General features: G+C 35.4%; 4 protein-coding genes across 6 annotated transcripts; 2 read left to right on the top strand and 2 right to left on the bottom strand.

Moving 5' to 3' along the window:
* Positions 1 to 4: 4 nt before the first annotated feature.
* On the bottom strand, positions 5 to 12,972 carry LOC142974977 (uncharacterized). Its single transcript, XM_076117581.1, has 5 exons — positions 12,498 to 12,972; positions 2,626 to 2,815; positions 1,571 to 2,129; positions 1,396 to 1,472; positions 5 to 1,306 (listed from the first exon to the last, which is right to left on the bottom strand). Exons 1-5 carry the CDS (start codon positions 12,503 to 12,505, stop codon positions 1,097 to 1,099), a joined length of 1,044 nt encoding a protein of 347 aa, XP_075973696.1. The 5' UTR covers positions 12,506 to 12,972; the 3' UTR covers positions 5 to 1,096.
* Positions 12,973 to 15,414: 2,442 nt separating this feature from the next.
* msl-2 (male-specific lethal 2) lies at positions 15,415 to 18,984 on the top strand. Its single transcript, XM_076117529.1, has 4 exons — positions 15,415 to 16,238; positions 16,313 to 16,522; positions 16,990 to 17,164; positions 17,432 to 18,984. Exons 1-4 carry the CDS (start codon positions 15,519 to 15,521, stop codon positions 17,650 to 17,652), a joined length of 1,326 nt encoding a protein of 441 aa, XP_075973644.1. The 5' UTR covers positions 15,415 to 15,518; the 3' UTR covers positions 17,653 to 18,984.
* On the bottom strand, positions 18,975 to 19,835 carry LOC142974971 (mitochondrial cardiolipin hydrolase-like). Its single transcript, XM_076117570.1, has one exon. It carries the CDS (start codon positions 19,720 to 19,722, stop codon positions 19,099 to 19,101), a length of 624 nt encoding a protein of 207 aa, XP_075973685.1. The 5' UTR covers positions 19,723 to 19,835; the 3' UTR covers positions 18,975 to 19,098.
* Positions 19,836 to 19,908: 73 nt separating this feature from the next.
* On the top strand, positions 19,909 to 23,506 carry LOC142974957 (uncharacterized). Of its 3 annotated transcripts, none has more exons than XM_076117548.1 (7): positions 19,909 to 20,035; positions 20,286 to 20,569; positions 20,675 to 20,836; positions 21,160 to 21,297; positions 21,817 to 21,996; positions 22,453 to 22,704; positions 23,000 to 23,506. In XM_076117548.1, the coding sequence occupies exons 2-7, from the start codon at positions 20,372 to 20,374 to the stop codon at positions 23,162 to 23,164; spliced, it is 1,095 nt and encodes a 364-aa protein (XP_075973663.1). In that variant the 5' UTR covers positions 19,909 to 20,035; positions 20,286 to 20,371; the 3' UTR covers positions 23,165 to 23,506. The 3 variants fall into 3 exon arrangements, with proteins under 3 accessions (XP_075973663.1, XP_075973654.1, XP_075973673.1); XM_076117539.1 differs by having other exon boundaries at positions 19,968 to 20,098; XM_076117558.1 differs by lacking the exons at positions 19,909 to 20,035; positions 23,000 to 23,506 and having other exon boundaries at positions 20,198 to 20,569; positions 21,817 to 22,030; positions 22,453 to 22,635.
* The last annotated feature ends 128 nt before the right edge of the window (positions 23,507 to 23,634 follow it).

Here is a 23,634-nt window from a genome sequence, read left to right as displayed (position 1 = left end):
TGAGTAATTAGCAACAATTTTATTACTTATCACAGTGAATTTAACTTAACTTCTTATATAAATTTAAATTGTTAAAAAAATAGCAAAATAACTACGTTTTTAGTGTTATTACATGCAAAAATTACATCTTTGGCAATAAAATTAGAGGCATTTGAGCCTGTATAAAATCTAATCAACAGTAAAGACCCTTTGGTTTCACTTTATATAATCATAGGCCATTGTTAGCTCCCTGTGTCTATATATTAACTATCCAGATATGAGATAGATATCTTACCTAGAAATAACATTATGTACATGGAAAAACGAGTACTGTACTCACAATTTGGATAACAACCGTCAAACCGCGATAGATACGAGTCTATCGTTTGATCGCATTATCTTTCATCAAATCTTAAAACCTCTCTCACTTGTACTTACATCATGCACACGTAGACTATGACAACGATGAATCCACAACTGAATAAACAAAATGTTTGAACAACACAATATTATAAACTAGTCAGCCTTTTAAGACTTCAAGTTATTCGTTAACTTTATAATTTTCTAAATGACAAACATATTATGTACTGTATCTGAGATAGGACGCACAATTATTACAATAGAACTTAAACTAGGTAAATGGCTTCTTACGGCGAACGAACAAAATTATTATAACTTATTGCTAAGTTTCAGTGCCTAATTGATAGCTTATATGGAAAAAAATATTGTCATTGTTTGTTATTTTAACAGCACCTATGAAACTTACGGGTACTAACATAAAGGCTGCTCTAATTTCCAAAAAAAACATACTTTTCCAAGAAAACGACTATACAACGATTATTTGTAATTATTCCATAGGAATTGAAACTTTGAATATGTATGACATAGTCAAAAATCATAGGTATTATCATACGCTAAATTTAGTACAAACGGGAGCGTATTACAAATCATAATCTAGGCGGTCGTATCTTGAAATTCCACATTTCTTATCGTGTTACTTATACACACGTCCATCAATAGTATTGCGTACTTAGCATAGGAAGGATTACCACATTATCTGGCGTGACTGTTATTCGCGTAAGTATAGGAATATAAAATAGGAATTATAACTTATATACTATGAGACGTTGTTGAGAAGGATTGCTGTGGCGTTCTTGTCGGGGTCATTGGCCGGTGTCGCTTGCTTCATCTTCTCGGCTTTCGTCTTGGTTTGCGCGACGTTGTGTCTGTGCATGAGCCACAGGAGCAGAATGAAGCCGATTAGAAACCCTGCGAGCCCTCCGCCTATTGTCAGCCACGTTCGTCGCGACGTCTTGATACTTTGCACCTGTAAAAATATGTGTTTTAAATTACTTTATGCTCTTTGCACTCTAGACAAAAGTTGTTTTAATTTGTGCCTTTAGTTGCTAAGCTTACCTGCAAGTATTCGGCTTTACATCTATGGTATGTAACATTATGTATGGCTATGTCATCTGCGGGACAGTGATTAAACTCTGAAATAAGAAGTAAGGTAAGCATTAGTCACGTATAAAATTAACTAAATCAATTTCATCACAGCTGGTAAATCAATGTTGTTGATTGTACAACTAACCGTTTGTGTTAAGTTTAGAATAGTCTTCTAACTGGAAGAATATCTTTTTAGCTTGGAACCACATCACGGCTGATTTCATACTGCATAGTTGCATGTCGTTCGTAGACTCCGTTAGATCCAATCTCTCCAGGTTGCACATTGGTGCGAAGTGATCCGTACTCAATGACGTCAGAGGATTGTGGGATATGTTATAAAACCTTAGTTGTGGCAGACTGCCCCAGTTCGGCAACTGTTTTATCTTACAGTCGGAGATGTCCAGAAGCTCCAACGGCGCCTTAATAGGTCTCACTATTGTGAGTGCGTTAAGGCTTTTGTGGAGAATCGGATTTCCTTTGAGATATAATTTCCTTAAGGACGGTAGTTGCAGTATAGAGTTTGGCAGTTCAAATATAACGTTGTTGGACAGATCGAGTGTTTCCAGGTAAGTAAACGCCGAGAATGCGTCCTCGTCTATGAGGTAAATGTGGTTATCGACTAAGTACAGGAACCTGATGCCCGTGTATCCTGACAACGTGTCAGCGTGGAGCTCTTGAAGCTTATTGTCACTGAAGTCCAGAATCTGTAAGAAAAATACAAAATGTGAGAAAGACCTTATGACATTAAATAGGCAGATAGTTTCCTTCGTGTGTTCATAATTACATAATTAGCAACCCATCTATTTTGTTGTTACTTATCTAATGCAATAGAAGTCAGGTCAGTCGTAGCCGTGACATTAATTTAACCCTTTGCGAAGATAAGCGCCTCGTATATTTTTGCCATCATTAGTTGCTACGGCATACAAATAATATTAGTTACTAAATTAAACATTACTGAGAATAGGTTTTCACTTTAGCACTTTCCTTACCTAGACACACTGGCGTACTTTTGTATGAAATACTTAAATATCTATTTACATTCTATACTTAGTACCTAGCCTATCAAGGTCGAAGCCAAGAAAGGTCTCAATACTGGAATCTATTCGCTTCTATCTTAAATCTTTATTATCAAGCAGTTTAATAGGTACCTACAGCTAGTAAAGAAGAATACGGCATCCTAAATAATTCGTAGATGTTTACCTCAATTCCGCCCTTCAGTCTAGGTATCTTCCCTAGCCGCAGTCCAGCGCAGTTGGCACCGTACATGTCGAAGGCATACTCATAGGTGCAGTGCGTAGGCCTCGCTCCCAGCGCCTCTATTTCCGTCATCTCCTTCGTCCATGAGTTTGATATACACAGGACGGATACCGCAAACAAAATCTCGTTGAATCTGAAATAGGAGAAGGGTTGATTTATTGACTTGCTCACTGTAATAATATAGGTACTTATTCTTGTTTTATAATAGAGGTAAATCATTCACGACACCCAATTTTCTTTGGGGTGTTTCTATGTTTTGTATGCCCACTAAAAACCAACCGTGTAGCTATTGCGTGTATGAATAGAAACACCCTCGGGCCTAAAAGATCTGCCTAGTATGCCCATATCTACTTAGTTGATGGGCTGAGCATTACTTGCTCTCGATGGTTTTAGGCTTTTTAAACTGATAAATTATCGAGAGAAGGCTGTTGCCTGTCACCCGTTTATTTGTCATCATCTCATATACTTATAAGTATACCGAATTGTATAAACTTTGGATGGTATATTGTATAGGTACGTCACAAATCGGTCCGTAATATACTTGTGTATTAGTTCCGTAGATTTAAACTAGAGGCGCTGTACAATGTCTCAAACAAAGTAGTGGAAATAAAACTTAAATTGTCGCGATTCCTCTGCTGATATAGATGATCTGATAATAGTTTTAATCGCAATTAAAATCCGTATGAACAAATATACGATAAATATAAGTTTTTAAAACCTCTAGGTGCAAATGTTTAAACAAGTTTAATGGCTGAATAAAGGTAGATAACAACAAAACGTCAGATTAAAACAAAGAGCCGCCTAAAGTTATTGACACCAATGAACATCTCGTTATCGACAATATCTGTGACTCACTGATACAAATAGCAGTCCTTCAGTAAATAACATTATCTTTTTGTATTTATGATATAGACAATGATTTCATAGAAGTCTCTATTTTTCATTTAAACATGATGTAAAAAATTATAGGAAAATGGATTGTCATGTGAATAACTCAGGCGACCTACAGGAATCGAAATTACGATCTTCCAAAATATTAGTTTGGAGCAATAAAATATGTAACCCATACTAAACTTATTATATTAAATTTTAAAATTGATAATTTAAAAATAGATCATTAGTAGGTAATCCTTGCAAATTAAAAATGTTAGTAAACTGGTTTAAAATACTTACTTAATTAATGTGTAAATAGTGACTCACGGAACGACTACGAAACTTATGAGATTATCGTTTAATTAATATGTGTCTAATTATATCTTCTTTATCTTAATCGCTAGACGGTAATAGTATTAACTAGCTTAATCGTATTTGTCTAGCAACAAAGAATTTAATCCATAAAACACCGATAAAAAATACCTTAGTTCATAATTTTTGTAGGTACCTAACACATTATTAGTCAAATTTACTCGTATTTATTTCGTAAAGATCTGACAAGTATAAAAAATCGTTATATCATTTTAAATCAACAACCGCATTAGAGGTGAGCGTAAGGAGATCAATACGATATAAATACGTTCCCTTGCCTTGTCATATTTTCCACTAAAACTGCAAAATAATTGTGTATCAATATATGTATTAAGTCGGGGAAAAAGTCTTTTCTCATTATAGTATGTATGAACTTGTAATAAAAACCTCTTTGGCTTCAAGAATCACAAATTGAGTACACGGTTCATTAGGTTTCTTTCAGTGAGCTCGTGAGGTATCCAAATACCGAGCATTTTTGTGTAGAGAAAAGATTTTATTACAAGTTCATACATACTATAATGCGATAAGACCTTGTCCCCGACCTAATATATCTATTGTGCCTCATGGTTTATTTAATTACCTACTATATGAAGTGGTAGGCTTACGTACTAAAAAAAACTGAAAAAGTTGTTACTTAGGTAAAGTTTTAGGTGAGTATCATTATCTTTATACGCACCTACTCCATAATGTATTTGTACCGACAGTGCATAATGTCGATTGTATCAGGTCGTTGTGTAGGACAGATACGGTCTTTGTAACCATCTCAGTCGGGATCATCGGGTCAAAACAGAACAACTGAGTTACTCCCGACTCTCGAACTCCATTCCAATCGAGTTGAATTCGAGCTTATATCAAATCATACTCTTAAATTCTAAACTAACGCATGATTAAATGTTAATTTGTAACGGTACTCCGTGGCGCAGTAGTAAAGATCACCACGCCGCTACCACTGTGTCGGGTCGTGGATTCGATTCCCACACGGAACAATAACTTGTGCGATCCACAAATATTTGTTTCGGGTCTGGTTGTACTTTGTGTCCATTGTTTGTATGTTTATAAAAGTCCCCGCTACTCAAGAGCAATTCTTGATGCGGGAGTTGTCTTGATTGATTACTTTTCATTTTAAATCAGCTTCTGTTTACATGCCAGTATTTTGAAATTTTAAAGTTCGATTTTGAGAAAAACTCGAATCCGTCACGATTGGAATCGAATTCGAGTGTCGAGAGTAAGCCAGCAGGACTACAAAAGATACTTATATTAGCATTTCTTCTACGTAGAGGTTATCACTCTTGCCCTCAACTCGCTGCATCATTTCTATAGAATTGATTATATTTATTTAATTTTGTTTCTTGGAAGTCGCATGATATACTGGCATTAATCATTGCTTAATAAAAAATAGCTGTCTTTTGTAAATAATGAGGAAAGCATCAACTGCCATATAATTTATTCCCTAGTTGTACAATAAAACTAAAAAAATAATAACATTTTCTTTAATAAAAGTCAATTATTATGTAACAGATTTATTGGAGTTGGTTCACTTTACCTACTCCGTACCGTATTTCATGGCCTAGTGGCCTACCAAAGTAGGTAGGTACTTTAATAATAAAATAATCGTAAGAATCATTGTTCTGCCTACGTCCCTTTAATCTTCAAAATCAATGAACCGATAATGACCAATGGAGTAGAAACAGTTCAATAGTCATAATTTAAAGTCCTCAGATTCAATAGCATTATGATACCCTCTCATCTTTCAAAAACGTTGGCTTTGAATGCATTTGATTTGTTTTGTAAGTAAACCTATAATTGCATACAAATGTGAAAGGTGTACGAATTTCGGGTTACTATGTCCTCCAGATACAATCTTAAAATTTATCGATAAAACTGATATACCTACTAACCTGAACTACTTCATCTAATATAGTAGCTTGGTCAATCAAAATATGCCTGCCTTATTTCAACAATTAACAAAATACTATAATGCCCTCACAATACTTCTGTAATTACGTGTTTGCGATCTTATTAGATAAACCCATATAAAACCTACAATACATTAACATTAACTACTTATTTAATTCTATAAAATAATGTCGAAACTAGGCAAGCAAACAGCGACACATATCATCAAATATTTGTATTAAAAGTAGTGCATCAATGATGTGACCGTGTTTTAGTTTTCCACTTGCGTTACGAAAACGGTCCACACTTGTTCGTATAGACACGAACATCGCTGCGATAAAAGCATCAGATATGTAGCGATAACACATCGTATAATTAATGAGTGCTTTTTAAAATAAGCATGTCATTACACGCATTATCTCAAGTAGGTAGTTTGCGGTATATTTTCCCTATTTGTACGAGTATGCAATATGTATTGCTGAAAATATTACCAACTGAATCTGAATCAACATTCGTCAATTTTGTGACGACAATCAGTTAGCTGTAGTTCTTCGTAATCTTAAAGCAAACTAGTTTACTCATATTGTATATACCGAAATTAACAATTTGGGATAACCTATGATAACTGTTTTTTTTTTGGGTCGACGCATTAATGGCCTCAATACTGAACATGTTAAAAAGAAGAGTTGAAATAAAAAGGAGGAAAATCAGAGAGGCAATGTAAAAGACTTAAGAGTGTTTAGATATCTAAGGAAAAAATCGTGCTGTATAAAGATTAATTGATGGAAAATAAAAACAGATAAATGTAAAAATGGACAATCTTTATTACAGAAAAAGGAGTAGGACTAGGGCTTTTCATTTCATACGAAAATAAAACAGCCAAGTCACCTTGATAACGATCTGAGTTGTTTCCTTACACTGAAGAATTAACGTGACGATACGCTAACATACGTAATTATTGTTATCTACTCGGATGAGATTATCACGAACGCAAATAGTATAAGCAATTAAGGTCCCGTGACACGGTAACATTCGAGTTTTTGGGTCTTTGGCCTAGAAATCTGGCCCTTAGACACCACTACTAACGTTTTCCAATAGGGTGGGTCTTGGAATTCGTGACGGAATTATTTATCTTGCCAAATCATCTCATTCCGGAATAAGTAGGTAAGTATGTTTATACCTTCATATGAAGTACAAAAAGTAGGCTAAAGCTGTAATCAAATAACTTAAATGACGCATTTGATTACACACATTACAATGACAAACACGGAAACGGTTTCCTGAAAATAACATTTTTATGTACCGTCCTACACCACACCTGTAATTTGATCGCGTCATGTGGTGACAATGTAAAACAACTTAGATAATCTTACTAATGTTAGCCGAGATAATGAAAATAATGAAGGGTAAATAATATGGGATTAGATGTTTTAAAGTAATGCAATAATAGTGTGGTGCAGTGGATAATGGCTGGCATCCTCGTGATGTGACGGTAGTTCGCGGGAGTGTCGCCGCGTCGCTCGACTCACGTCCGTCTGTCACCCGCTCTTTTGTTGTTACACAAATTGCTACTTACTCGACAATTGTTATAGTAAAAATATCTCACTATGAGCGTCAGTAGACCTACTACCGGCTCATAATCATAGTACAAAAGAGAATCGCAATTGACTCTACATACCCTAATGTTCTAGAAATCTAGATCGATTCGAATTATGTATTTAGAAAATTATTCATCAATAGTTATTGGAATGTTATCTTATCATTGTGACTTTGTGCGCTTGTAGTAATTATTCGTTTATCCTTATATTATTGTTATTGTAACGCAATTAACGTGAAATGCATGTACATATTAGTTAACTATCTTCATTAATCGTTTTTTAAACAAACCGTTGCATTGATAGCGAAGACGAGTGCAAGTTAACATGACCTGGTTTATAATCTGTGATGTATAGTAATTGACCATGTCCTACATACGCAATGGAGATTTTTCGTCAAAATACTATGGCAGGTGTAAAACGCGATAGCAATTGTCTATAGATAGTAAGATAACGGTCTTAGTTATAATTTGGCGTGGTTACCGATAAAGAGAATCCAAGGTTAAGAGAGAAAACGATGAAGTGAACTATTTATTTATCAACGATGACACAAAAGGATAACTTAGCGGTGTGCTATCTACAATCTTCATATTTCCAAATGTAGAGATTTTCTGTTATTCATTTATATCTATTATATCTACATTTATTGAGTATGAACGATTAATTTGATAAAATTTTCAAAGTCCAAATGTGCTATGAACAAAAATTGTATTTCTAAGACCTTAGGTATCACACTCTATGCATCATTTATAGTAGTAGGTACCTACCTGATGAAGGGTTTACGAAACGCATAAAGAGAAATCACGATTTATCAGGCATATAAACATTACTAGTAGGTTGCTGATAATAATAAAGTCACTATTGTGAGAAACTGCTTATTATTACAATTACTGACGGTAAACACATTGCAGAGGATCAATAGGAAAAACAGGAAGAGTTATATACCTAAATATCCTCCCTCCCTATGTACGTATTAGTTATATGTATAGACAAACAAAACTATAAAAATCTATATATTATATATTAGTTTTATGAATAGACAAACAAAAATTCCTCATATATATTTTTGGCCCCTTATGTCCCTGACTTGTTTAAAATCCCATAGCAGCATAATGGTATTAGTTAAAATGTATTGACCCTCTCTACAGTTTTACTGTGTAAAATTAAGTTTATAAATTATTTACGCAGAAATGTACCTACCTATTTCAAGATGAGCTCAGTATAGAACCGAACTGGCAATATTCAAGGGTCTTTGTCAACTGTCTTAATTGTGCAGAGGTCATATTAATCTCTTTTAATTGTTGGGTCGGTTTCTCCACATCGCAAGACGAAACAGCAGAACTCAATGATTCAGACACATAATCATCGCAATAATTCATTCCAGGAACATCTTATTGTGATCAATTGCTTTCTTATGACTAAATATCAACTTACGTATAAGGAAGTATAAGGAAATTATTTGCCAAATATTCATATCTTGACACATAAATTCATAGAAAGCAGAAGACGTTCTGTTTCCTATGCATAAATTGATCCTCTTTTGAACCCGAAAAATGCATAAAATCGTGGATATTTTAAAAAAAGGAAAACTTAGACTAATGACTAGTCTATTAACGTAAGAAATACCGAATCACAAAAATCTCGAAAGTTCGGAAGGCATGTTGGCCAGTAAGATATATCTACTTACTTAAAGTAAATATAATAGCTAAGTGCTTTCTTGCTAAAAATTAGGTAGTGCAGCAAAGCTTAAGTGCCGGTATTGTTAGGAAACTAACTACTAGAGGTCAATTCTCTTCGAACATTACCACAACACATTTTACTGAGATCAGGCAATTTTTTGCTACTAGAGACGGTCAAACTCGAAATATGGAAAACTTTCCTAAAGAAAAGTTTTGTAACAATTTAATACGTCCAGACAATTCACAGATCAGACTTCATCCCGCGGTTTTGTATAAAATTGTCGACTGAAACTTTTTGCTGGTACTTAAATGGAGGTAACAAACGTGTGAATATTTTAACAAAACGATATTCAAAATCCACGTGGTTATATGTTTCAGGTTATTGTGTCTAGTGTGAGTTGTTCGGTTCATTCAACGGAAGCTATTGACAGAGACACTCCTGCGCAACGTGCGTGGCGGCCCCAATTGTCTGATTGATCTTTATGATGCGACAACGCCCGGCCCTTGCCACCGCCATCCGAGCAAGGATAGGACACAATCAACGTTTTACTGTTTGTATACAATGTTTTTTACCGTTATACTTCACAATATTTTCATTATGAAAACTTTTGTCTACGATTAAGGACGCCAGTAACGATTTTCCGTGATTTTCCGCCTGTTTCCCGAAGTTTCTACCAAAAACTGATTTAATTACAAAATCAGTGTTGGTGTAAATGCGATACAATGAGGTACAGTTCATTTCGCATTTCTATAATTTAGTACGATTGCTCATTAGGTTTCAACGAAAGAAACGTAAAATAATATACTTACGTAGAGCTACGTTCTCTACATTTACTAAGTAAATGTTGCCTTGCGGACCTTTTTGTAGTCTTAACATAGGATTAAAGAATTACCTACTAGGTTCTAACCTTCTACGTTTTGATATACTTAGACATATTTGCGTTCGAATAGTATAAAAACTTATACGTATAAGTAGTTCGTAAACTTTGCATTTTTCAGGCGTAATCATTCGCTTTAAAAAATTTCGTAGGAAGGTAAGTACATTAGTGATGGTATATTATTATAACATGTTCTAGAACAGTAAGTTAGTTAATATTACGCAATCAACGTTTACTTAATAATAACCAAATACATAAAGTAACCTCGATAAACAAAAAGGTAGAGTGAGTAGATATTGTGTGCCGTGTGGTTTAGTTTATTCATTTCATAATAAATTATTGTCTCTTTGCTTAATGCATTTAGCTTTAAAGCCATAGAAAATAAATAAAATGTTAGATGTGTTACATTGTAGGTAGAGATTACACTTTGTGAGTGCGTTGAACGAATCTCGTGATTTACTAAGTAGGTTTGTCAAAAAGGAAATAATCAGTTGTTCCTGCAAGGCTATGCCCCGTAAATGAGATAGACCCACGCTGTATTACATAGCTACCTAATATCGTCATAATCAGTAGGAGTATATCTGCGCATCTCCGCTTGGCATTAAGAAGATTGCTGACTTATCAAAGGAGACACGGACGGTAGTTATCTAATGCGATGTTTAAGATAATCTGATAGAATATTGATTGACTGATCAATAGGAGCAACCGCGTTGCCGTGCCAATCCAAAAGACTGTACGTCGACACACAGTGTTTTTGCTTAACAGAGCCCAATCAATTCCTTAAAGTCAGTTTAGTAATTGTGATCAACTTTTTTATCATTTTAACGTTTATATAACAAAGCATTTAAAATAATACAGTATAAGGGTTAAAATAAGATAAAGTAGAAACATATTTTGTCTTAAAACTGGCTTTAGTAAGTGTTTTGGTTTCGCAGGGCAGCCCAGGTTGTCTCTTTACCATTTCTGCCTAAATGCCAAAACTATAATCTAAAATGAAGTATATTTTGTTATTAACATAATCATGCTCTGTATGTTATGTAAATTCAATGTTGTTCTAAATTGTAGAGACATCAAAAGTTCATGAAGTTCTACAAGTTTTTTGGCACAGTAAGTGCTCGTCACGTTTTTGTTGAAGCCTATACCTATACTTTAAATTACTTAGAAACTGACTATTTTCTTTAATTAGGATTTTGCTAATAAGTTCTTTAACGGATGAGTGAAGGATTGTAGTTAGTATTATCATTATTATTTACTTAACTAATTACGATTCATAATAATAATTGTCATTTAACGACATTCGATTCTTAGAAAATTCATATTTTCAACGTTTTAACTTAATAGAATGTTTGACATGGCATCAAGTCTGATATACTTAGGTTTTTGTTGTCCCTGTATAAACGTACATCAAACCAGTAAATGCGTCGTCGTCGATCGAAGGACAATAATTAACCCACAACCACAATAAGTATAAAACTTTCCTCGCTAACAACAATGCTACGATAACATAAAAGTAACTAATTTCATATCTCTGTATCGACGTCTTTACGAAATAAATCATTATGTAGATAAGATCGGTGCGTATTTTGTACGATGAATCAACCGGAACAAGTGTATTATTATTTTTTTTTAATTTTCGGTGCCGCCTTTCCTTTGGAACGGCATGTAGTCAAGCATCCCAAAAGTATGGACCAGGAGCCTCTCGCCACTGCTTATATCCTCTACCTTGAAGTTGTACTTCGAGACCTACATGATGCTGACCACGTCCACAATATTGATGGCATGTTGAATGAATGCTATCAATCATTCGCTACAAGTTGTTCCGAACTCATAGTAGATATAACGAGCATCGGCTGAAGCAGTGCAATACGTGAATCGAATGCTACGAAATGTACGATTAGATTTTTTAATAAAACAAAATTTTCCAATGAAAGTTACAAGATCAATTAATAAAATGAATTCATGATTCCATTTCGCTGAATAGCTAAATCGTTCTTGACGAGAACTGAATATTTTACCGTCCTAACTGGCTCAATACAAGGCATGCACTTTCGACAAGTCTCAATTGATTTTTCTCACACAAATTAATATTGACGAATCAGTAATTTATTTGTCACATGACTGAATTTTATACTCACTTTTATGTTGATAATGTGGTTACATAAATGGTTTGATAATCGTTTTTTAGCCGTAGGTAATTATCATTGATACTTATTATATAGATATCGCATTACATTAAATTATTAGGTAGGTACCTGACAATGGGTTTTACCATTTTGATTTAAATCTGTTGATATCTGAAGAAAAATTGCGAGAAACTTGGCAAATACATATCAAATTGAAGAGCAAGTAAGTAGCAATTTTGTAAGTAGGTAAAATTTGGCACATTTTCATAAATTATGTTTTATGGACTTAGGTATATAAACTGAAAATTGGATAACATTACAGAAAAGTTATATCTTTCCTCTACATAATGAGACTGAAATTAATCTTCATAACAACAAATCAAATTAGTTTGTGTTTACCTGCACATTTTGAATTTTTCAGCATTCAGCAATATAAGTTGGATGAACACAATACACTGTAAGGTTCTCACATCACCGGCACATGTTCACAAGTTCACAACACAAACACAACGGATAGAGTCGAATATTGCGGTGCACTATGACATATACTCGTCGTTGGGGAGCTGCAATCAGCGACGGAAGACATTCGTTGAATTGATTCAATTACAGTTGCTATAGTAGTATAGTCGCATGTTCACAGTCAGATTCCGCCGGTGAGATGCTCCTTCCGCGGCGGTGGATCAACTGATACTGGTGACGCTGTAATCATTTATCAGCGCGTCCTTCTGCGCCCAAGCACCCTGTATCCTCCGCCAACCGTGCCCTGAGACAATACGAGGCCGATCGCTTCGGCCCAGATAACTAGCTACCACAATGCGATACTGCTCGTATCTCAATGCTCCGATTGGTTCGTCGATTATGTTTATTCTGTAATAGTTCCTGGGCCTAGCGACTAATGGACGTCTTTTGTTTTGATATAGGGTCTATCACTCACACTGATAACAATTCTCGTAATGAATTTATAATGACCTATTAGATAAGTACGTGTTTGACTGTACCTATTCACAAAAAAATAAAATTAATTTGGAAGATAGTGAATTTTATTAGTAAACATTGAGATATACTTATTTAATTATTTGCCTTGTTAAGTTTCATGTGAATGTCGTTATGTTGGCTAGCAACTTGGGGCAAACGACTACAGTAAGTGCTTTCAATTGGATAATAGAGTAAGAATTGTCGCATTGGCCGTCTTGTCGTATTTTCGCATGTTGTGAAACACAGTTGTTAATTACACAAGAATGCGCCGATAAATAATTTGGACTGATGGTCAATGGCCTGTATCTATTGATTGTATTTTGCTAAAATTGTATACATGCCGCCTAATATTGTCCAGGTAAACAAATAAATAACATGCTATAATAATTACAACACGATATACTCATTATAGATTGATACACAAGTAGTCCGTTTAAGCAAAAGCAAAGGTTAATATAGTGTACGCCGTGACTCACGCCCTGCAAGGGAAATTTACACACCCATAACAGTATACGATTAACCACAAATAGTGACGTTTCCCTTATTTTCTTTCAGTGGCCTTTCCTTTATATGCGATTGAAGATAAGCAGCCACAAGCCATACGCACACCATTAATTAAAAAAGGAAATATTGGTCACCATTTGAACTCGTTTCATTAATTGTAAACAAAAAGAAAAAAATAAATATATGCAATTTTCTTTTGTAATAGACTTCCGAACACCAGTGACCTAAGGCTTTTTTGAAGTTATTCGACGAAAGAACGTACCTACTTTTGTCGAATAACTTCAAAAAAGGTAAGAAAATGCCTTTATCTCAGGTTCTCAGGCGGTTTCAGCAGCTTAGACGCTAAGCTAACAATAGGACAGAAAAATAGGTATAGAGCGACCACAGTGAAACCCAACTCTAATCAAGTGAAATGAAGTACCTAATTTTATTTCAGGTAACCCATAATGTAAGACTTAAGTATATCTACCAACATGAAGTGAAACACGCTTTATAGTTAGGTACCTACTAAATGTGTGTAAACACCCCTGAACAGGTATTATATCACATAAGTAACACATTTTTTTTCTTAAAGTAACAATCGTCTATATATGCAAACTTTTGCATAGTTCAGGATCGCTTGTAATTCAAACTGTATGGGTGACCTATAAAATGAATTAGCTATGAAGAGCAAATTGCAAGTAAGTAGAACACTAGTTGTAAGAACTTAAGTGTTCATAAAACGTGGCAAGGATCCAAATGGCGAATGCTGCGCAGATCGATCCACGTCCGGCTTCCTTACGAATAAACAACGCAACTTTAAACGATATTTATGTAAGTACATACATACATAACAATACGCCTGTTATACCCGAAGATTTAGGAAGAGGTAAAACAGATACGCCCCATTAATAATGAATCAATGTAAGTCACATTATGTTATCGCACATACCGGGCATGCTACTAAACTCAGGACTATCATTGCGAATGTTCTAATATAAATTAAAAAAAAAAAGAAATAGTTATAAATAGTACTCGGAGAATCGAACCTGAGACCTTTTGATCAGAAGTCATGTACAATACTGATTGCGCCGCAGTGGCTGTTTTTTTTATAAAATGGTGAAATTTGGGATAAAGTGAAAGCCATCGTCTTAATGCCTGTCGTCTTAGAAAGGTTTGGTCCGTTCTGAAGCTTGGAAATGATCATACTTAGGTCTGATGCCCATTATCGATATAGGCAAAGATCCTTCGGCAGTCCTACACGACGGCGCAATACCAAAGCGATAGTAAAAATACTGCGACTATAATTACCCATATCATGCAAAATTTCTAAATCACAATTTTATTTGTCATCTAATATTCTCCGCTGTGCTGCCTATACTGTATACTAATCGGCCCTGGTAATATAATTAGCCGACAACTACCTATTGGCTTGGCCGCGTCAAAGGTTGATAAACACACTTGCGGGATATTGTAAAATCTAAATCTTTTACAATAATATTAATTACTTCCGGTTTTTTTATTAATTTTCCACAGAGTTTTGATTAGGTAGGTACAACATTTTGTATTTAGGTATTACTCAGGAAAATGATAAAAAATCTTTAAAGGGGAGTCAAGGATTTGAACTCCGGTCTTTTTAGCACATTCTTACTTAAAACAATAAAACTAATATTGCACGCATGTTTTGATAAAAAAGTTAAATTTATTTCAAAATATGTTTGATAAATTTGAACAAGTTAAAATTATGAAAAAATAACAATAAAAAATAATGACGTTTAGAAACAATAAATCACACAAACGAAACTACCAATTCATTCACATCTCTACGTTCATCTTTCATTAGTTTGACAATGACAGTTTTGACGAGACGTTTGCGGCTTTTTGGTTGTATAGCACCTTGGTGTAAACAAATTAATTTATAAATCAGTAAATGTTCTCCTTGTTCTGTTTTCTGTAATAACAATGAATGCCACGAGTTTGTACGTTTCAACGTGTCGACTAATAATCTTAGCGGACGCTGCGGACAAATCATCGTGGACAGATTTATTTCGTTTGGTTCCTTATTTACGACAATCTTTATCTTGTACAGTGTGTGGGAACTTACTGAAAGAGCCTTATACGCCAACGAAATCCAGCTGCCAACATCATGTCTGTAAATCGTGTAAAGGTGGAAGAAAAAAACTTAAACCTTCCTGCAGTTGGTGTAAAGATTACGAAAACTATGCCGAGAACTTGCAACTACGAATACTTTTACAGTGTTATAAGAAACTTTGTGAGTACTTTATGGATACGGACGTTTATAAAACATTGTTGGATGAAGATGAGATAGCAGCAGGGGTAAATGGAGGTACAGTGGCTAGTTCAGGGTTAATAGACTTAATACAAGAAGGTGCTGGCTTTAGCGACGATTATAAGAGCACGGCCGGGCTCTCGAAGTCGGCGTACAGCATCCTGCCATGTGTGTACACCAACTCTGCAGGCACTCAGACTCAAGCTGCCTCTACATCTAGTAATTCAGAATCTAGAAACACTAAAGACTCCCCTAACTCTAGATCCACATCAAATGGATCGCCTTTATATTCAGTCTTGTATGCTGGCTCTGGGAACAAAATAACTATAAAGAGGAAAGCTGTGGATGAAACAGATACCTCTCCTACTGAGTCAACAAATCGAGAAAGTAAAGTAAGTCACTTTAAAGTTGTTTGTTTGCTACTTGTTTGATATTTGCACCTATCTTAACCATTTTTTATTTTCAGTCAAATCAATTAGGTTTTAAGAAGCCCTCAAACAGGTCTCGTAGTTCAGCTGGTAGTAAGAGAAAAGGATGTAGATGTGGGAATGCCACAGCTACTCCAGGCAAGCTGACATGCTGTGGGCAGAGATGTCCTTGTTATGTTGAGAGTAAACCATGTACTGAATGCAAGTGTAAAGGATGTAGGAACCCTCATAGACCTGATGGAATGAAGGTAACATGCTCAATTATACATTTACTATTGAAAATAGTTTTTAAATTGATTGAAGAAGTTGTACAAACTACTTTTAACTCACTTTTGTAAGTTTGACAAAACTTTGAAAGTAGTTGTTAGTTAATTTGTTTGTGAATTTGCATAACACTTAAAGTATTGTGTGTTTTTTTCAATAAAAATAACAAATTCATTTTATTATTAAAATCATATTCAACCAAATAATGGTTGAATTTAATTATCATATCCATCTATTAATTGGTTAATGGATAATATTAATAATATTCAATTATGAATGGTAGAATATGATTGTAATAATTCATCTATTGAACCAAAGAAACTTATAAAAAAACTATATTTATGATTTAGTACATTTCCATAGCTTGACACTGTCCTTTTTTAACAAGAACTGCAGATAATATTATCCACTAGGTAATTGTAATTAATATAATTATTTGAACATGTTCTAGGTGAGACCTCACATACCACAGTTGGACAGTTTACAATTGTCACTTAACTCAAATGAGGATACATCACCGTCATGCTCCGGTTCCTTGGACAGTCTGGACACTGACACCCTCACTATGGAGGCTATGGAAGAATCTCTCAACTACTCCTCCGATCTTAAGACTTCTAATATTAAAGGTAGGCTTTAATATCCTCTTTTACAGAGTTAACTTTTAAAATTGACTGATAAATAATGCTTTAAGCATGTTGGCATGTCTATCTGCATCATATTTATATGTATAGATCTATAAATAAATAAAGTTGCATCATTGGTAAGCTCCTTGTTGCTTCTTATAGCAATGCTTGGTAGAAAAAACTTGTTTATTTATTTAACAACATATTGCCAGTGTTGCTTGTTAATTTTACCATATCATTTCTTTAAATGTGGATATTTCTAATTTTCAGTTTACACAAGTCAGCTTCAAGAAGTATCACCGTCGCTCCCTGCTGCCATTATGATGGACGAAGACATGCCAGGCTCCGATGACGAGATGAGCTCGCCGCGTGACTACGCTATAACGTCGCCGCAAGACTTCGGCGACCATCTCGATCATGACCATGACCAGGATGACTCTCCACAATCCCCACTGCAAGACGGCAACAGCGACATCGAGGTCGACGTATGACGACCGCTAACCCTCGTGAGTGACTAGGGCATTCCCTCCCCTCATCATATTGACATTCGCTCTGAGGGAAGCCCTGCTATACCACATTCTCAATCGGTCACTCATCGCGGCAATACTAGTCATATGCATGTCTCACTGGTATTAGTTGTAAGATTTACTTTTATAACAAAACAGACTCTGTTGTATGCCACAAATTAATAATTGGTTGGCTGCATGTTTAAAGCACTGAAACTCGTGTCAATATGGTCAGAATTATTTGTTGGGTCCATCGAATTTAACTATAAAAGTTATGTAGCTGTAGTAGATACTTAATGAAGTACTTAAAGTCCAAAGTGAAATGTCAAATATGAGGTAAACATTCACCCTACAGCATAGTGTAGTTATCTTTTAGTGTCTCTCAGTTAAACTATTATTAAATGTATAGTTGTTTAAGAATACTTAGTGTGACTAGCTTTTACAATCTTAGCTTAATAGTATTTTACATTTTTTTTAATACTGTAATATATTTTCCTAGGTATGTATTTTTTAAAGTTGCTATAAATATGAAATAGATATTGAAATGGTCTTAAAATGTTCCTCTCATTGTTGAACCTCACCAAAGGTTGATGAAAAGGCAAACAGTTGGACGAAACCTCAATCATGGTATGTTATATATCATTGCGCAAGTTAGTTACTATGTATGTGTATGTCGTCACTGGCACATATACATAGGTGTGTGTACTAGGCGTACTAGTGTACAAGTTATTTTAATACCTACCTATTTCTTCCCAAAGAACAATGTTTTCTTCAAATTATAATTGTGTCGAAGATATTGTTATAGACTGTATATAATCATTTCTGTAATTCTTTAATCGTTGACTAGTTATTATTGTTTTTAATTCCATTTATAAGTACATTCAAGCTTCTTGTATGAATTTCTTCCTCCAGTGAACGTCGTTTTAAAATCGTTTCAATATAATCGAAAGAGTTTTATCATTTACATAATGACTCATTGAAAATACAAAACAAAGTGTGAATGTAAAAGACAAGTAAATATAATTAAATTAAGGACATGCGGACTATTCAGAATATTTCCATTAGTTGTGAACACATTTTATTATGACTACAAAGTAAACTGTGATACTGTTGTCACCATTTGTGTATTAAATAATAATAATGTCACGCCACTTCCTCGTAGAACTTTGGTATATTTATGTAATATCAATGCTTAGACTAATAAACGGCACTGGAGTACAAAAGAATATAGTTCTTACTTTAATAATAATATAAAATAATGTATAAAGTGATTATCGTCTCATCTGCAAGTGATGAAATTAAAAGTATTTTTTGTTACTAAGTATTTTATTTCTACATCCAGCATATTTTAAGAGATTAAGTTCAATAATAAAATAATAACATTAACACACATAAAATCTACCTACATATAACATTTCTAACAATAAAAATTTACTTAACTTTGTCATCTTTTGCATAAGGTATATCGGGAACAGATGTCCACACTCGATCAAATTCTCTCTTCAAAGCTGTAACGACGGCGATGTCGGACGTGAGTACTGTCGCGTCCAGATTACAATTGACCTGCGTGGTTTCATAGTCGAGGGAGCCCATCACTGCTACGGCGTCTTTGAAGTCGTCCAAAGCGTCAATCAATAGAAACTCATGCTCCAAGGGAACAGTTGGATTTATAATTTTGATTTCAATGCCACTTTGAGCGAACAACTGTAAGTTATCAAAGTTGTCGCTGTTGTGTATAGTGATTCTGACTTTTACTTTATTCTTCTGATGCACGCTGATGAGACACTTGGCCAGGGTGTCGCTTGCAAGACTTGGCACACACACTTCCACTGACCTGCTCGCGTGAAGTATCACATAATAAATGCAAAATAAATTGTTTAACCCAATTTGTTGGATATCTCGATCCTCATTTTCTGCTCCGTACAATAGAATCTCGTTGATAGATTCATCTTGCTGCTTCCCATTTTTGAAGAGATTTATTTCAAATATCTTCAGTGCCAGTCCACAAACGTATGATCCTCCAGTACGTAATGCTTTTAACCACTCTGTACTCATTTTGGTTCTAATATAATATCTTACTGAATTTCTAATTGTAACACAACAGCGTCCAGCGACTAAGTAAAATTAAGATTACAATACATTTTAGGGTAGGTATATTATTTTATGAAGCAAGCGGTTAAACGAGAAGACAGGTTAATTTCTTCAAAATTTATTAATCTACCCGCACTACAAAGATTTAAGGAAAAAGTTTTCTATTGATCAGTAGATCTTTTTTCGTCTATGATTAATTATAGATCAAGCCAATGTCTAATCATTTTCAAGATAGTGGTTGCGTAGTGTATGCATACTCTTTGCTTATAAACGTGATGTAAGCTTGGTTTATTGTTATAAGTTAATACTTATTACGTATATTTGTCCAGTTTAGGACTAGGTATGTGTTGGTGAATAAATAAATTAATAACTTTATTAAAGAGTACAATAAGCCTCCACCACGCTTATTGTTAGGCAGTTTGTATTAATACAAGATAAAAAACAAACAATGAATGACAGAACATCTGAAGGTGCCCGTTTTGACGTTCATGTACTTTTTATACACTAATTTTTGATGATTTCTATAGGAAGTTTTTATTCGTAACGCGGGAAGATCGACTACTTAATAACTACGATTCGCCGGTGTAAAAGGGAGCTGGTTGCATGAAGGATAATGTCGCAGCCGTGGATGCGTAAAGTGGCTGTGAAGCCTAACCGTGACAGTCGAGCAAACAGCCGCGTCTCCGTCCCCAAAGTGGTAGAAGATCCTCCCTCGCGAACAGTCAAACCAAATCATGAAAATCAGCGAAGCCAGAGTAAAAATAAAATACCAAAGAATGTGCGCTACGATCTGGAAAATGCCTTAGTCGGTGTAAGTGCCTGTCTTTAATATTATAGCCAACGTATTCATGTGAATTGCTATTTAATTTTCATGGGTTTCGTAAATAGCTAATGTTGTAATATGTTCGTATTGTAGTTATGTGACGTGTGGTTCGAGGAGATCAAGCCTCATCTCGTACGTAAGAACATAAAGCTGCACGTGCACGGCGCAGGCGCAGACCGGGCAAGTGGGGACTTTGAGGAGGTGCCGTCTCCTGCGAACAACTGTACCCACCTCGACCCAGGTGCTGCACCCGATGTACGAGCCTCGCCCGACATCCGATATCACATAATACGATCTAATTCCTAACATTTTTATATCTACACCCTCCAGCTGAAATTCTGACAGTCCCTCTGAAATTTTTAAGTTGGTTTTCCTATAGCGATTAAAACTGATACGGATAAAGCCTTGTAAACTTGTTTTCATTGAGTCCGGCATAGCCTTTGTCTATGAATCCGATGTTTTTCGCTCCAATATCATTTACCCAGAGAATAGTAAAATCGCGATCTTACTCATATTCAGCAGAAAAAAAGACATGTAGCTTTTTCTTAACTTCTTATCAGTTAATTTTACAATGACAGCAACCTCAGCCCACGCTTGCAAGTTGTGCCGGTTGCTGCTCAATGCAGCCAACAGCATCCAAAGCGCCGTGTTCCAAGCCGCTAACGGCCCCCTGTCAACACCACACGCCATCCCCGATACCTCTCAATTACGATCAGGTACAGTAATATAAATATGTGCGTGTAGTTGTTAAATCCTTGGAATGTTCGTAGAAGCCTTGATGGTGGGAAATTAGCAGTTTGTTATGTAGTGCTACAACTACTGATGATTGTACTGTTATAGTATCCGTAGTTATCGTAGTATAAAGTGACTTGTGTTAATTTTCTTATATACCTACCTGAATTGTGAAGTTATGCAACAAAAATCTTTGAAACCGTTTGAGTACTTTTAGTAATGGTGTCTAAGTAATTTCAACAAACAAGCCCATTTAGAATAGGATCATCTTAAATTTTTCTCTGTCTTTCGTTCTTGTCGATATCTAAGTTCTGTAGCGCGATTCTTTACAGGGGGTTCAAACTAGTATCGAAAATTTAAAATTTCAAGTGTGCTACAAAAATGTTTCCACGACACCCGCTAGAGGCGTTGATTCGGTTCTCATACATTTTTTTTTTTTGGATAGCTAGCCGGTTGTCGATAGTTGATGAGAATCACGCTACTAATTAAACGTACTTTTTTAGATTCCTCATCCCATCTGTGAAGCAACGCAAACAAAACGGCCACGTCTCCGTAGAAAGAAAATAACACCTAAAACTCAGAGTCAGACGATGTGGCGCGTGCCTCGTTTGTGTCGCACATACAGTCTCATAGCCGCGGGAGCTGCCGGCCTGCCTTCACCGCCGCCCTTCAACGAGAACTACGTACGCGAACTGTTTAAATCTATTTTTAATAAAGGTAACTGATGTGGTAATTGGTGTAGAAATGCTCATTTCACTCACGTAATTATTAATAGAGTAAATTTAATTAGTCACTTGCGTAAACTTAGTGGGTACTTGGGTGGTTGAAGGTAGATAGTTTACCTTGATTCCTATATCTCAACAATCACTGCGAAATTTAGGTAGCCACTTGAAGCAAAGCTTAACACTTGAGATGCCCTTTTTGCTACGAATACTTGTATATAACAGAGATTTCAACAGTGGCATGACTACAACCCCAGGTCCGTAGCTTATTTGGAGCAATAGATATTTTTTATTGCAATAATCATCGTGGCTTGTCCAGGGCTGAGACCCCCTGTGGCCGAAGCCTTTGGCCTTTTTTTGCTACCCTAAGTCAATTAACTTTTGCTTACAATCATGTGAAACTGTCGTAACTTATAGTATCAGTTTGCCCCGCCCCGTCGCCGAACAACAACGAAGACTAGAAGCACGCAGACACCAACGTTGTTTCCGCGTCGCGTCATGAGTGTGGCTTCACAGACGTCTCCTATGATCCATCCAGTACTTTCCTCTCCATTGCCGGCTCTGCGTTCATACAGTCGACGCCGAGTCATCACGGACCCGCCATGTACGCAGTACCACAAGTTGTGTAGAGAACCACCCGCTAGGGAAGAAACAGCTTTGTTCCATAATGTAAGGAAACCTTTACCAACATAAGAACTAAAGTACGATTGATTTTGACATCTATGTCGTGGTCATAATTTTTGTTGAATAAAGTTATGTAGTAATAAATTGATTGAATAGGTGTCTTTCTTCTTCTGTGTGTGTAAAGACACCTATTGACCAATATTGACACTTAACTTTGTTAAGACCGGGCGACAAAAGTTTTGTCGGAATAGTTCTAAAAATGTAATGTCCTAATGATAGATCATAGAAATCTACTTTATCTATTTGCTAATGTAGATTTGATATTTTGTTTGGTTTCCAGGATTTGATAGATATTATAGGTGATAGAAACGATAAGAAATTAAGAATTATTTATAACAGTCCCACGCAAGTTGAGTATTCTTCGGTGAATTTGGCACTGCCGCCGCCATCGCAACCCCTTTCCCGACGGAAGATGACCAGCGCGAAGAAACCTCCTTGGAGATAGGGAACTAAATTGGTGTAGTCAGAAACGCGCAAGTAAATATGTTTGTATTTGTATGTAGTCCGTTGAATGTAGCATTTATTATTATTAATATTTTATTTCAAATAAGCTGTGTTTTTCATAATAAATGACTAGTGAAATTATTTTCGTTTTTCCTCCTCTGTGATAATTGTATCCGACTGATAACAAATTGATTGATGATTCGATCAGTGCAAAGCCAAATTAGAATTAAATGATTTTCTTATGGAAGCTACCGGTCATAATAAAATGCACCTGCACCTGCATAAAATTATCTTCTCTTTGTTCAGTACACAAGTCATGTCATAGGTACTTACTTAGTTAAGAGTTACGAGCGCTACGCCAATTCGCACGGGCCCGTGCTACGTTCCTCTGCAGGATATCGGCGTTTTATACTTCGTATCTTCGTCCATTCAAAACGCCACGCCATTAGACAAGGGAGGTAAAATCAAAAA

This window comes from Anticarsia gemmatalis, chromosome 1, assembly GCF_050436995.1.
Source record: "Anticarsia gemmatalis isolate Benzon Research Colony breed Stoneville strain chromosome 1, ilAntGemm2 primary, whole genome shotgun sequence".
Taxonomy (NCBI): domain Eukaryota; kingdom Metazoa; phylum Arthropoda; class Insecta; order Lepidoptera; family Erebidae; genus Anticarsia; species Anticarsia gemmatalis.
This window is presented reverse-complemented; position numbering and strand designations above follow the sequence as displayed.

Coding starts and splice junctions, on each gene's coding strand:
- LOC142974977 (XM_076117581.1), bottom strand. Junction 2,130..2,625: donor GACTGAAGGGCGGAATTGAG/GTAAACATCTAC, acceptor TTTTTCTTACAG/ATTCTGGACTTCAGTGACAA. Junction 1,473..1,570: donor TTCTAAACTTAACACAAACG/GTTAGTTGTACA, acceptor TTCTTATTTCAG/AGTTTAATCACTGTCCCGCA.
- msl-2 (XM_076117529.1), top strand. CDS start 15,519: ATGAATGCCACGAGTTTGTACGTTTCAACGTGTCGACTAATAATCTTA. Junction 16,239..16,312: donor CAACAAATCGAGAAAGTAAA/GTAAGTCACTTT, acceptor TTTTATTTTCAG/TCAAATCAATTAGGTTTTAA. Junction 16,523..16,989: donor ATAGACCTGATGGAATGAAG/GTAACATGCTCA, acceptor AACATGTTCTAG/GTGAGACCTCACATACCACA.
- LOC142974971 (XM_076117570.1), bottom strand. CDS start 19,722: ATGAGTACAGAGTGGTTAAAAGCATTACGTACTGGAGGATCATACGTT.
- LOC142974957 (XM_076117548.1), top strand. CDS start 20,372: ATGTCGCAGCCGTGGATGCGTAAAGTGGCTGTGAAGCCTAACCGTGAC. Junction 20,570..20,674: donor TGGAAAATGCCTTAGTCGGT/GTAAGTGCCTGT, acceptor TTCGTATTGTAG/TTATGTGACGTGTGGTTCGA. Junction 22,705..22,999: donor AAACAGCTTTGTTCCATAAT/GTAAGGAAACCT, acceptor TTTGGTTTCCAG/GATTTGATAGATATTATAGG.